The sequence below is a fragment of the Colobus angolensis genome, unplaced genomic scaffold (genome assembly GCF_000951035.1).
Source record: "Colobus angolensis palliatus isolate OR3802 unplaced genomic scaffold, Cang.pa_1.0 Scaffold271, whole genome shotgun sequence".
NCBI classification, from domain to species: Eukaryota; Metazoa; Chordata; class Mammalia; order Primates; family Cercopithecidae; genus Colobus; species Colobus angolensis.
Window position 1 is genome coordinate 329,053 of NW_012115944.1, and position 14,343 is coordinate 343,395.

General features: G+C 41.2%; 1 protein-coding gene across 1 annotated transcript in view; it reads left to right on the top strand.

The window, feature by feature from the left end:
• EFCAB3 (EF-hand calcium binding domain 3) overlaps positions 1-14,343 on the top strand; it is a 49,089-nt gene that overhangs the window by 30,040 nt on the left and 4,706 nt on the right. The window contains exons 9-10 of the mRNA XM_011947907.1: positions 7,992-8,185; positions 8,538-8,722. Coding sequence (XP_011803297.1) covers positions 7,992-8,185; positions 8,538-8,722 — 379 coding nt within the window. The remainder of the gene's footprint in view (positions 1-7,991; positions 8,186-8,537; positions 8,723-14,343) is intronic.

Consider the following 14,343-nt stretch of genomic DNA (forward strand, 5'->3'; position numbering starts at 1 on the left):
CAGGGATGAAGCCCACTTGATCATGGTGGATAAGCTTTTTGATGTGCTGCTGGATTCGGTTTGCCAGTATTTTATTGAGGATTTTTGCATCGATATTCATCAGGGATATTGGTCTAAAATTCTCTTTTTTTGTTATGTCTCTGCCAGGCTTTGGTGTCAGGATGATGCTGGCCTCATAAAATCAGTGAGGAAGGATTCCCTCTTTTTCTATTGGTTGGAATAGTTTCAGAACGAATGGTACCAGCTCCTCTTTGTACCTCTGGTAGAATTCGGCTGTGAATCCGTCTGGTCCTGGACTTTTTTGATTGGTAGGCTCTTAATTATTGCCTCAATTTCAGAGCCTATTATTGATCTATTCAGGGATTCAACTTCTTCCTGGTTTAGTCTTGGGAGGGTGTATGTGTCCAGGAATTTATCCATTTCTTCTAGATTTTCTAGTTTATTTGCATAGAGGTGTTCTCTGATGGTAGTTTGTATCTCTGTGTCCACACATACTTCTATAGTTCTTCCACTTGAGTTTCAGATCTCAGTGCATGGCTTTGCCATCTCAGTGTGTTTACCCAACTGTCAGAGCCAAAGGCGTGGCATAATCCTCAGTTGTCACTGCTCTCTCACTCCCTACATCCAACCAATCACTAAGCCCTGTCTGTCTTACCTCCTCAACATGAAAGCCATGCACTTCTCTCTATCCCACAGAAACTACCCTAGCGTAAGTAAGTCACTATCTTCTTGGACTTAACTGCAGTATCCTGCTTTGTCACTCTACTTCCATTTTTGCCATCTCCATCCACTTTCCACACTGAAGCCAGATCATAACTTAATCTATTAGAAAATATTTAAGTGGCCTACAATGCCAAGCACAAATCTAATCATATCATCACATCACTTACCTTCTAAAAAGCCTACAGTGAACTCTCATGTTTCCTATAAAAAAGTTCTGACTTAACGTGATATTTTAAAGGTCCTTCATAATATATCCTCTGCTTAACCTCCAGTCTCATATGTCTCTCTCTGTCTCTCAATAGAGTCTTGCTCTTATCTCCCAGGAGTGCTGGAGTGCAGCGGTGCGATCAAGGCTCATTGCAGCCTCTACCTCCCAGACTCAAGCAATCCTCTCACTTCAGCTTCCCCAAGTAGCTGGGACTACAAGCGTGCACTACCATGCCTGGCTAATCTTTGTATTTTTTTGTAAAGACAGGGTTTCACCACGTTGCTCAAGCTGGTCTTGAACTCCTGACCTCAAGTTATCCACCCCCATCAGCCTCCCAAAGTGCTGGGATTATAGGCAAGAGCAGCTGTGCCCAGCCCTCATCTCTTGTAACTTCCCCTCTCACACCCTAGATTACATTTAACTCGGGTCCTAAAATACTCCATGCTCTCTCACCTCCTGGTATTTGCCTAAAATAGTTTTCCCCTTTGTGAGTCAGTTTCCTAGGGCTGTCATAAAAAATTACCATAGCCAGGAATGGTGGTGCAGGCCTGTAGTTCCAGCTACTTAGGAGGCTGAGGCAGGAGGATCCCTTCAGCCCCAAGGGCTCTCGGCAGTAGTGCACTATGCCAATCAGGTTTCTACACTAAGTTCAGCATCAATACGGTGACCTCCAGGGAGCAGGGGACCACCAGAAGTGGTGAACCAGCCTAGGTCAGAAACAGAGCAGGTTAAAACTCCTGTGCTGTTCAGCAGCAGAACTATGCCTGTGAATAGCCACTGCACTCCAGCCTGGGCAACATAGCAAGACTGCCATATCTAAAACAAATTAATTAATAAAATTGCCACAAACTCTGTGGCTTAAAACAATAAAAATTATTCTCTCCCAGTTCTGGAGGCCAGACGGTGTCAGTAAGACCACACCCCTTCCTTCTCCAGGTGGGAATCCTTCCCTGGAAATTCCAGCCTCTAGTGATTCCTGGCATTCCTTGGCCTGTGGCAGCATAATTCCTATCTGTGCCTTCCTCTATTTGTGTCTCAAATCTCCCTCTCCTTTCTCTTATAAGGTCACCAGTCATTAGATTTAGGACCCACCCTAAATCCAGGATGATCTCATCTCAAGATCTTTAATTTAATTACATCTGCAAAGATACTTTCCAAAGAAGGTCCCATAGCAGGTACAGGGCTTAGGCCTTGGACATCTTTTTGGGAAATACAATTCAACCCACTCTACCTATCTATGCTTAGCTGACTCCTGCTTATCCTTTCTGTCCCTGTGAGTAGTCACTCCCTCTGAAAGGCCTTCTCTGACCCCCCAATTCTGGGTCAGGCTTGCTCCTACATGCTCTTCTCTCCCTATCATACAGCACATTGCACTGTTGAAGTTACAGGTTTAACAGGCAGCTTTGTCCATTAGATTGTGAGCTCTGGAAGGGCAGGGACCATGTCAGGCTTATTCATTTTTTCCCGCACCTAACACACAGCACAGAACAAACTAGGCACTTAATGCTTGTTGAATTTAATTGACTTTCCCAAGATTATACAGCTATTAAATATCTGATTTAGCAGTTCAGTAAGAGAATGTTGTGAGAAAAAGACTTAGAAAACAGTCTACATTTGTTTGGCTAGAGCATGATATTTGTGTAGGGAAACAGGAAGAGATAAGGTGGAAAATAGGTACTGGATCCAGATTATAGAAAATCTCTTCTAAGGTTTCCTCCAAGCACTGGAGAGCCATTACAAGTGCTGGGAGAGGGGAGCAGTGAGGAAGAAGGATTTTGATAGAGGAGTGGCGGAGTTTGACCTGGAAATAGTATATAGAAAAGTCTGGTAGAAAGACAGACTGATGGTCAAGAAACAAATGAAGAGGTAAGAAAAATAGCTCTGGAAAGTAGAGGAAGCAAAGGGAGCTGGGCACAGTGGCTCACACCTGTAATCCTAATCCTAACACTGTGGGAGGCTGAGGCAGGCAGATTGCTCTGAGACCAGCCTAACCAACATGGTGAAACCCCATCTCTACTAAAAATACAAAAATTAGCCAGGCATGGTGGCACGCACCTGTAATCCCAGCTACTTGGGAGGCTGAGGCACAAGAATTGCTTGAACTCAGGAGGCGGAGGTTGCAGTGAGCCGAGATCAGGCCACTGTACTCCAGCCTGGGGGACAGAGCAAGACTCTGTCTCAAAAAAGAAAGAGAAGAAAATGTACTTACTGAATGTCAAGACCTCCCACTAGCCCCCTTCTCCTTCCATGTTCCCAATGTGTTGGAAGCTAGACTTATATCACCCAAGTAAAATTGTAGAAGATTAGTCTTCAGGGAAATTGACTAGCCCAAGAGAAAAAACCCACACTCACAGTTAAAAAGTCCCTTGATGAAACAAGGCTCCAACCAATTATCTGACAGTAGAGCTCCCACCAATAAGATTTAACACACCAAAAAGCTTCCAATTGGATTTAATGAGTGCTTACTCTCATTCTAAAATATGAATAGACATCCAAGAAATCAAGGGACATTTAAGAGATGGACATAGTAGCACATGCCTGTAGTCCTAGCTACTAGAAAGTATGAGGCAGAAGGACCGCTTGAACCCTGGAGTTCAAGTCCAGCCTGGGCAACATAATGACACCCCCATCTCTTTTTAAAAAAAGATATTTAAGGAAGATTATTATTAGATTATTAATCTTAGATTAATAGTAAAGCAATATTAAAACAAGAAGGAAAGAAAGAACAAAAAAAAGAAAGAACAAACTAAAGAAGTAGAGATAATGCATGATACATGATACAGAAGAATTATTGTAATATCCTCCAAAATATGAGGGTTAATTTGCATTCATGAAATTTGAATAGGAAACTATATAAAAGAAACATTCAAAAGAAAGAAAAAGGTTGAAGTTCTTGCAAATTAAAAATAGAATAGCAGAAGTGAAAATTTCAATTAAGAAAATCTCTCAGAATTTTGGAAAAAGAGAAAACAGCATTAGAAAAGATGAGAAAATCAGTCCAACATTCCAAATAGTAAGCATTCTAAAAGGTGAACGAGAAAACCAAATGAAGGCAGGAAATTATCAAAGAAATAGTCCTAGAAGATTTCCCAGAACTCACATACATGAGTTTGTAGGTTTAAAGTATCCATTGAATGTCCAGCACAATGAATGATAAAAGACCCATACCCACACATGGCACATTACTATAACATTTCAGAACATCAGGGATGAGATGCTAAAAGTTTCCAATAAGTAAAAAAATGTACTTTTCTGCATGTGAAAAGGAAACATAAGACTTCTCAAGCACAGCACTGAAAGCCAGAAAATAATGTACCAGTGCCTCAGAAAAGTGATTTCCAACCTACCCAGCCAAACTGCAAAGTATAAAAGAAAAGACACTTTCCAGTTACCAAGCCTCAAAAAATGTACTTATGCATTCTTCGTTAGGAAGCTATTGAAGGATACACCCCACCAAGATGAGGGAGTATACATAATAAGTAGGAAAACAGCCAGCTCACACCTATAATCCCAGGACTTTGGGAGACCAAGGCAGAAGGATCACTTGAGCCCAGGAATTCAAGATCAGCCTGGGCAACATAGGGAGATCCTATCTCTACAAAAAAAAATTTTTTTTTAATTAGTCAGATGTGGCATGTGCCTGTAGTCTCAGCTACTCAGGAGGCTGAAGCAGGAGGATCGCTTGAGCCCAGAAGGTCGCTACACTCCAGCCTGGGTGACAGAGCAAGACCTTGTCTCAAAAAAAAGAAGGAAAACACAGGATCCAGGAAACAGAATATCCAAAAAGGAGACAGACAAAGGGACTTCCTCCCTAGGATGGTGGTGAAGAATAACTCTGGGTCAATAACTATGCACTGAAACCATTCCAGGTGGATAGATCTCTTCAAGAAAACAAAAAGTGGAATATATAAAAGTCCTGTGTGTTTGATCATGGATCTTGCAAGGAACTAGAGGAATAACAACACCTTACATATGTTGAGTTGTTACTGTGCTCCTGATACCACCCTAAAGTCTTTATGTGTATTATTTCATTTAACACTATGAAGTGGATACTATCATTACCCCCATTCCCAGATAAGGGAATTGAGGCACCTTAAAAATTGAATAATATGCCCAGGATTACACAGTTAGAATGGTGTCAGTGAATTCACTGGACTGTCAGGAAGGTGTGAAATCTCAGCAGAGGAAAAGCCTACTACAAGCCAGAACATCACTGGAAATGAGTAAAGACTGGGCTTGCCCAGGACATCTGGGCCCCTATACAGACTGATCTTTTATTGTGAATATAGGTTTATAGGATATATATTTTCTTTTATTATACTTCTTTCTTTTTTTTGTTTTTGTTTTTTTTTTTTTTTGAGACAGAGTTTTGCTCTCATCACCCAGGCTAGAGTGCAATGGCATGATCTCAGCTCACTGCAACCTCTGCCTCCAGTATTCAAGCGATTCTCTGGCTCCAGCCTCCCAAATACCTGGGATTACAGGCACGCACCAACACTACCACGCCTGGCTAATGTTTGTATTTTTAGTAAAGACAGGGTTTCGCCATATTGGCCAGGCTGGTCTTGAATTCCTGACCTCAGGTGATCCTCCCACCTTGGCCTCCCAAAGTGCTGGGATTACAAGCATGAGCCACCACGCCTGGCCCTATTTTCTTCTATTGTACTTCGTAATATTGTGTGGCAAAGAGTATCTTTCCTGTATTTTTAGATATGCCCAGGAAGTCTGTGAAACAGAGATATGCAAATCTAGCAAAATTATATCATTATTAAAAGCAAATACAGGCTAGGCATGGTGGCTCACTATTGTAATCCCAAAGCTTTGGGAGCCCACAGCAGGAGGATCACTTGAGCCCAGAAGTTCAAGACCAGCCTGGGCAATGTAGGGAAACTCTACAAAAAATTTAAAGATTAGCCAGGCAGGGTGGCTTGCACCTGTGGTCCCAGCTACTCAGGAGGCGGAGGCAGAAGGACTGCTTGAGGCCAGGAGTTCAAGGCTGTAGTGAGCCTTGCACGCCTGTACTCCAGCCTGGGAGACCATGAGACCCTGTCTCTAAAATAATAATAATAATAATAGCAGGCTGGGCATGGTGGCTCACGCCTGTAATCTCAGCACTTTGGGAGGCCAAGGCAGATGGATCACCTGAGGTTGGGAGTTCAAGACCAGCCTGACCAACATGGAGAAACCCTGTCTCTACTAGAAATACAAAATTAGCCAGGCATGGTGGTGCCTGCCTTTAATCCCAGCTATTCGGGAAGCTGAGGCAGGAGAATCGCTTGAACCCAGGAGGTGGAGGTTGCAGTGAGCCAAGATCGCACCATTGCACTCCAGCATAGGCAACAAGGGCAAAACTCTGTCTCAAATAATAATAATAATAATGATGATAACAGCAAATACAAACACAAGCCACTAGTTTTGGTATGTAATATACATGAAACAATTACTTATAAAATATAATGTGACATAAATTGTTAAGCAAAGATTAGAATTTCAAGGAAGAAAGGAAACCATAGACTAGAGCAGAAGTTCTCAAACTTGCACTGTGTCAGAATCAGCTGGAGTGATTGTTAAAACACATTGCTAGGCTACGGGATTTCTAAGTTAATAGGTGTGTAGTCAGGGCCAAGAATTTGTATTTCCCACAATTCGTATTTTCCCAATGGTGCTGAAGACAACACTCAGAGCCATAGAGTATATAGAGAATACTCTGAGGGAAAGAAAAACTGAGCCTTGAACGACCGGGTAGGAATTAAGTTACATTAAGAGAAACTAGCCTTATGCTATTTTCAGAGGCAAGTGATGACATTGTGTATGGTTGAGTTCAAGGCTAGGGAAGAAAGTATCTGATCATAAGTCAGACTCTAATCAGAACACCATAGGCACATTTCCTACCAACCACTGCTTCAGCCCCAACATTTAGAATAAGTCCTTTCCCTCTTCCTGAGAGGAAAGGAAAGGCTGCCTGTCACCATCCCAGAGAGTAGTGAAGCCTCCCGTTGCTGTAACAGGAAGAAATCTACCTATGTATTAATGAGAAGCAAGGTCCTACACCTTTTCCTCTGAGACAGCATGAAGTGATGCTCTTCTACTCAGAACACTGAGATGTGAGAGGTTCCACTATCAAAGCAGTGAGAAGCAAGTCCTTCCACCTCAGCAGCAGTAAGCAGATCCCTACCATAGCTGCAGAGAGATGTTCACTGTTCTGGCAGCAAGGAGGAAGCTGATCACTTACCACCACAGTCACTAATATTTGAGGTATGCATGTTTGTAAGTCAGATGTTTATACTATGGATCAGAGTCCTTTATCATATACAGCCTGCCAGCTGTACTAATTCTCAAAGAATGTGTAACCTAAAATGCCCAGTAACACATCTAAGTGTCTTCTTACACATACACTCCAAAAAAAAAGATAAGAAAGAACAGCAATCAATAGTGATTTACTCCAGATCATAAGCTTACTGGTAGTATTTTCTTTTCTTTTTTATACTTTTCTATGTTTTCCAAATTCTCTGCAATGAGAATTTCTTTTAACTTAAAACAAAATTTGCATTTTTAAACCTAACACAAAGTAATAATTATTAATGTTTGTATTCAAGCTGGTACCACTTAAGGGTTTGTCAAGGATCATAATTCATAAGTATTTTTCTAAACAAAACAGGGAGGTCAGAGCTGGACATGATAGCAGGCACCTATAGTCCAGCTACTCAGGAGGCTTAGGAGAGAGGAGAATTTGAGCCCAGGAGTTCCAGTCCAGCCTGGCAACATAACAAGACTTCATCTCTCTCTAAAAAAAACAAAAACAAAAACTCTGGGAAGGCTTGGGGAAAAAAAGGAGACCAAAAGCCAAGGAATACAGATATAAATAGTCAAATGGCCTGTGGAAGGTATCAGTAGATATTCTATAAATATCACAGAAATAGACATTTAAATATTATTGAATAAATATGCAAATTAGATTTAAAATAAGTTTCTTCAGCATATGTAACTAGCAACTTGACTTTTTAAAATTTTTGTACTATATCTCTTTGTATCCATTTCTGAATTACTTTTTTTTTTAAAGCTATTTCCAAAGAAAATTCCAGCATACTGGCCCAGGAATGTTGTGGAGTCCCTACACTATGGGCTATGGAAAAAGGACACTTAAGCCAGACATATGCACACCTCCAAGCTCAAGCATGGCTGCCTTTGCTAATGCTGCCCGGATTGCAATAATGAAAGAAAAGGATTTATTTAAATTTCTTGAAGAGCTCAAGAGTAAGAGCCATTTGTTCTCTCTCTACTGTTGTAAAGGATGTATTTTTATATGACTGGTCAGAAAGAAGTACTAGAGCCCAAATGCCTTAAGAACAGAACCACAGCCTATTCTGAGTGACCACTCTGTGTCACATAGATGTCATTTGAAAGCAAATGTAGATGTAACCTGAATCCTCAGATGCCTGATGAAACCTAGAGTCTGTGAATGGGTTGGGAGTGGAAGCAGGAGAGTGAAGAATGAGGGCCATGGCCACTGAGAAGAATAGACAAAGCAAAACAGGCACCACATGCTGGTCTTTTATGTGAATTTCTTACATTGTTTGTGATACCATTTTTGTTTTTATCTTTTTAGGATGCAATTCCCATTCAGATAGCCCATATTCAAAAATACCCATCTTTCCATTGTTCCCTAATGTGGATGGGGTGGTGATGGGAAAGCCATTCAAAGACATGCAGAAATTAGAGATGCTAAGAAGAAAGGAGCCTTTGAATTTCTTTGAGGATTATTTTTTCCATAAAAGAGACTGGAAAACACAGGTGAGATTTAGATTATGTCACATTAGTTAAATACTTGGATTTTTAAGCACTAACTTAAAAGAACTAATAACATGCTTTTTACAACAAATAGTTTTAGTCATTATTTTCAAACCAGATGCCATAGCCATGTGCCCAAATTTAAGCCCAGGTGTTAACATTTCATTTAATTTCAACAAATAAACTTACTAAAAAATACAGGTTTGGGGTTGGGGATGGGGAATATAGGAATAATAACAATAAAAGTTTCTCCAATCCTATCTCTGAATGCTCCCCCAACCACTCAGGGACCAGCAGCTGCACTCTGGACACCCTCCATCCACTCTAGATTGTGGTTGGGCAAACACCATGAGATGAGAAGACCAGGCCACAACCCAAAAGAGCAGTGCTGTGATGGAGGGGCCATCCTGCCCTCAACGAGATCCCCATTTATGGTCCCAGCTGCACCTTCTGGCCTTGCTTCAAGTTCTGTTGACTCTAGTCTTTTTGCACCCCCTCCCAAGATATACTTTTGCTAGAGTTTTAAGGTCTCTAGCAACTATGCCCAAGTTTCTGGATAATCTCTCAGGAGACTCTGGCCTTACCCCAGATAAGGCCTCTAGGCCTGAGAAACAGAATGGAAATTTAACTGGAGGCCAGCCTACCCTGTGGAGCTCTGGGTTCCAGAGGCCCATATGTTGTTCACATCACTATACAATTCCTAGAAGGCCCCTCCACACATAGAGTTTAAGAGGCCCAGTGGGGTATCACTGTCACAAATGACCTCAAGTTCAGACTTTGTCTTTCTCCAAATGAAGTAACACCCACAGGAAAATATCACTGAGAAGATGGAAATAAGAGGACATTTATCCTCCTTTAAACTTATGTCCCAACATTCAACTACTCCCCCACCCCAGGTGCTTGTCTGTTTATTGTCAATCTCTCCAACTAGAATATAACATTCATGTACACAAGGGTTGTATTTCTTTCACTGAGGTATCCCTATCATCTAAAATAGAATTTGGCCCATAGGTAACTCAATATTTTTTAGAGGAAAGAATACTGTAATACAAATACTTTATTTCCTGAGAGCATACTATATGCTAGATTGTCTCTAATAATCTCAGCAGAAATAATGTCAATAGCTTCCTAAATGGTCCCGTTGCTTCTACTGTTGTCCCCTTCAATCAATTGTCAACCCAGCAGCCAAAGTGGTTCTGTTAAAATCAGATTGAAACCCACCAATTTGGGAGGCCGAGACGGGCGGATCACGAGGTCAGGAGATCGAGACCATCCTGGCTAACACGGTGAAACCCCGTCTCTACTAAAAAATACAAAAAACTAGCCGGGCGAGGTGGCGGGCGCCTGTAGTCCCAGCTACTCGGGAGGCTGAGGCAGGAGAATGGCGTAAACCCGGGAGGCGGAGCTTGCAGTGAGCTGAGATCTGGCCACTGCACTCCAGCCTGGGTGACAGAGTGAGACTCCGTCTCAAAAAAAAAAAAAAAAGAAAAGAAACCCTCCAATGGCTTTTCATATCACACAGAATGAAAACCAAAATTTTTATAACTTACAATGTCCCACACAATCAAAACCTGAGCCTTCCAATAATTGTAGCACTAGTAACTGTTTAAATTTCAATTAATTAAAATTAAATAAAATTACAAATTCAGGTCCTCAGTCACACCAGTCACATTGCAAATGCTCAATAGCCATATGTGGCTAATGGCTACTATACTGGACAACACAGAAATAGAGAAAATTTCCATTATTGAGGAAAATGTTATTGACCATCACTGATCTAGGCTCTCATTGCCTATCCAACAATCTCATCTTCCACTGCTCACCGTCCAGTGCATTCCACTCCATCCTCAAGGCCTCTTTACTCTTCCTCTTGCAGACCAGACATGCTCTCACCTCATGGTCTATGGCTTTGCTATTTCTTCTGCTCTAATGTTGTTCCTCAGAGAGCTGCATCATAGCTCTCCCATCACCTCTTTCAGGTATTGTCTCAAATATCACTTCAGGAGGCCTAACAACCCTGTTAAAATCACAATCCCCACATTGTCATTGTACTAAATGCCACTGAATTGTTCACTTCACTTGGTTCATTTTATGTTACATGAATTTTCACTTAAAAAAAATTTTTTTTGAGTCAAAGTCTTGCTCTGTTGCCCAGGCTGGAGTACAGTGGCGTGATCTTGGCTCACTACAACCTCTGCCTCCCAAGTTCAAGCAATTCTTCTGCCTCAGCCTCCAGAATAGCTGGGACCACAGGCATGCGCCACCACACCCAGCTAATTTTTGTATTCTTAGTAGAGACAGGGTATCACCATGTTGGTCAGGCTGGTCTCAAACTCCCGACCTTAGGTGATCAGCCTCCCAAAGTGCTGGGATTACAGGTGTCAGCCACCATGCTTGACCAATAAATTATTTTTTAAATAAGTATTTAAATAGCTGGGTGCAATGATACATACCTCTAATCCCAGCTGATCAGAAGACTGAGGCAGGAGGAACACTTGAGCCCAGGAGTTCAAGACTAATGTGCGATGATCATGCCTGTGAATGCACTCCACTCTAGCCTGGGCAACATAGTGAGGCTCCATCTCTAAAAATAAATTATTTTAATTAAAAATAAATTTAAAATAAAAATGTTTGAACAAATAAATATATATGTATTCAAATAAAATCACAACCCCCAATACCTTATCCCCTTTCCTGATTTTTTTCATAACACTTGTTACCATCTAATATATTACATATTTACTAGTATATTACATCTAATACACTACATATTTATATTCATTATACTACATGCATACATATGTATATTTACATCTATATCTACTGTATATGTACTACATTTACAACTATTATATTACATTTAATGCTATTTCTATTAAACTATATATTTATAATTATATACATATATAGTATATCTAATATACTATGTAGTATATTACATCTAATCTAATATAATTATGTATTTATAAATGTTCATTAGAGGCTGGGCGCAGTGGCTCACGCCTGTAATCCCAGCACTTTGGGAGGCCGAAGCGGGTGGATCACCTGAGGTCGAGAGTTCGAGACCAGCCTGACCAACATGGAGAAACTCCATCTCTACTAAAAATAGAAAATTATCCAGGTGTGGTGGCACATGCCTGTAATCCCAGCTACTCAGGAGGCTGAAGCAGGAGAATGACTTGAACCCAGGAGGCGGAGCTTGTGGTGAGCCAACATCGCACCATTGCACTCCAGCCTGGGCAATAAGAGCAAAACTCCATCTCAAAATAAAATAAAATAAAATAAATGTTCATTAGAACCAAGAAATAGGCTAGGCACAGGTTCCTCATGCCTGTAATCCCAGCACTTTGGGAGGCTGAGGCGGCTGGATCACTTGAGCTCAGGAGTTTGAGACCAACCTGAGCAGCATGGTGAAACCCCGTCTCTACAAAAAAGAAAAGAAAGAAAGAAATGGTACTTTCAAGTTTCCAAAAGTAACTGAGTTACATGAACACTACCTGACCCCACACACAGACTCCCTATGACCACATTAAAATATTGGATAGGGCTGGGTATGGTAGCTTATGCTTGTAATCCCAACACTTTAGGAGGCCAAGGAAGGTGGATTGCTTGAGCCAAGGAGTTCGAGACCAGCCTGGGCAACATGGTAAAATTCTGTTTCTACAAAATATAAATATATATAAATATGAATACTGGATGAAATAAAATGACAAACATTGAAAAATGTATTCAAAAGAAAGGAAAACCCATGTTGCAGAAAGCAAGAGAGAGAGTGCCTAAAGCCAGAATAACAAGTTCATAAAATGAACATGGCGGAGGGGTGGTAGGTAGATCCTATACATCTAGGCCCTGATGAGTTAGGATTGGGGTTTCAGTGCCCATTCAGGGTCAGGAGATGTGGATCCCTGGAAGTAAGCAACTGGAATTGAAACCAGAATCTGGAAGGATTGCCCTCTCAGTAAAAGGAGGGGTAAGAAACTCAGTCCATAGTGAAGCTTGGCCTGCTCAAAGCTCTGAATAGAGAACAAAGTATTCTGTGAAGAATTTAAAACTCAAGATTGTAGCATGCATGGATTCAGAATCTGAATTTATAGTTTCCACATTAGATGAAATCGCCAAACAGTAAAATTACCCTTAAAACTGGTTTTAGATTGGTATTACCTTGGGAGGTCTGCCAGACACAAACATAAACACATCCATATCCTAGGTTTGCACAGCTTATATAAAAAATCTTTTCAAATCTGTTTTAAAGAGGTTCACAAAAATTACAAGCCATACAAGGAAATAATCTACTCTCAAAAAGAGTCAGTAGGTAAACAAGAGGAGTATCATAATAATTTGATATAGCAGATTGATCTTTAAAAGACTGTAAAAAATGTTTTAAACTATTAAAGAGAAATGTTTAGTAATGACTGAGTATTTTTAGGAATGACTGAGAATTTTTCTAAATTGATAAAAGATATGAATTCTTAAATTGAAGAAAACATCCTGGAGCAACATATATAAAAGAAAATCCAACTTGAAACATTGCAGTTGAAAATGAAGACAAAGAAAACACTTCAAAAGCAACCAGAGGCCAGGCACAGTGGCTCACGGCTATAATCCCAGCACTTTGGGAGGCCAACGCAAGTGGATCGGTTGAGGTCAGAAGTTCAAGACCAGCCTGGCCAACATGATGAAACCCCTGTCTGTACTAAATACAAAAATTAGTTGGGCGTGATGGCACATGCCTGTAATCCCAGTTACTTGGGAGGCTGAGGCAAGAGAATCTCTTGAACCCAGAAGTCAGAGGTTGCAGTGAGCTGAGATTGCACCACTGCACTCCAGCCTGGGCCACCAAGCAAGATTCTGTCTCGAAAGAAAGAAGAAAGAAAGAAAAAGAAAGAGAGAGAAAGGAGGGAAGGGAAGGGGAGGGGAGGGGAGGGAACCAGAGAGAAAAAAGAAATAACTTACAAAGGAACAAAAAGTAGGCTAACAGGAGACTTCATGCATGGAAAAATACAGGCCAGAAGACAATCAAATAATATCCATAGATTGAGGACAGCAAATTATTTCCAGCTAAACTATCATTCAAGAGAGAGAGTAAATAAAAATACTTTCAAGGCCAGGCATGGTGGCTCACACCTTTAATCCCAGCACTTTGGGAGGCCAAGGCAGGCGGATCACCTGAGTTCAGGAGTTCAAGACCAGCCTGGCCAACATGGTGAAACCCTGTCTCTACTAAAAATACAAAATGTAGCCAGCCATGGTGGCGCGAGTCTGTAATCCCAGCTACTAGGGAGGCTGAGGCAGGAGAATTGCTCGAACCTGGGAGGCTAAGGTTGCAGTGGGCCGAGATCCCACCACTGCACTCCAGCAAAACTCTGTCTCAAAAAAAAAAAAGTTTGACATTATAAGGGTATTGTTCTTTCTTGCTTGTCTATAATGTTAATGTGGTTTTTCAAATTTTCCCCAAGGGTTTTTGTTGTTGTTGTTGTTGTTGTTGAGACAGGGTCTCAACTTTGTCACCCAGGCTAAAGTGCAGTGATGTGATCTCAGCTCACTGCAGCCTCTGTCTCCCAGGCTTAAGCAATCCTCCCACTTCAGCCTCTCTAGTAGCTGGGACTACAGACACATGCCACCAC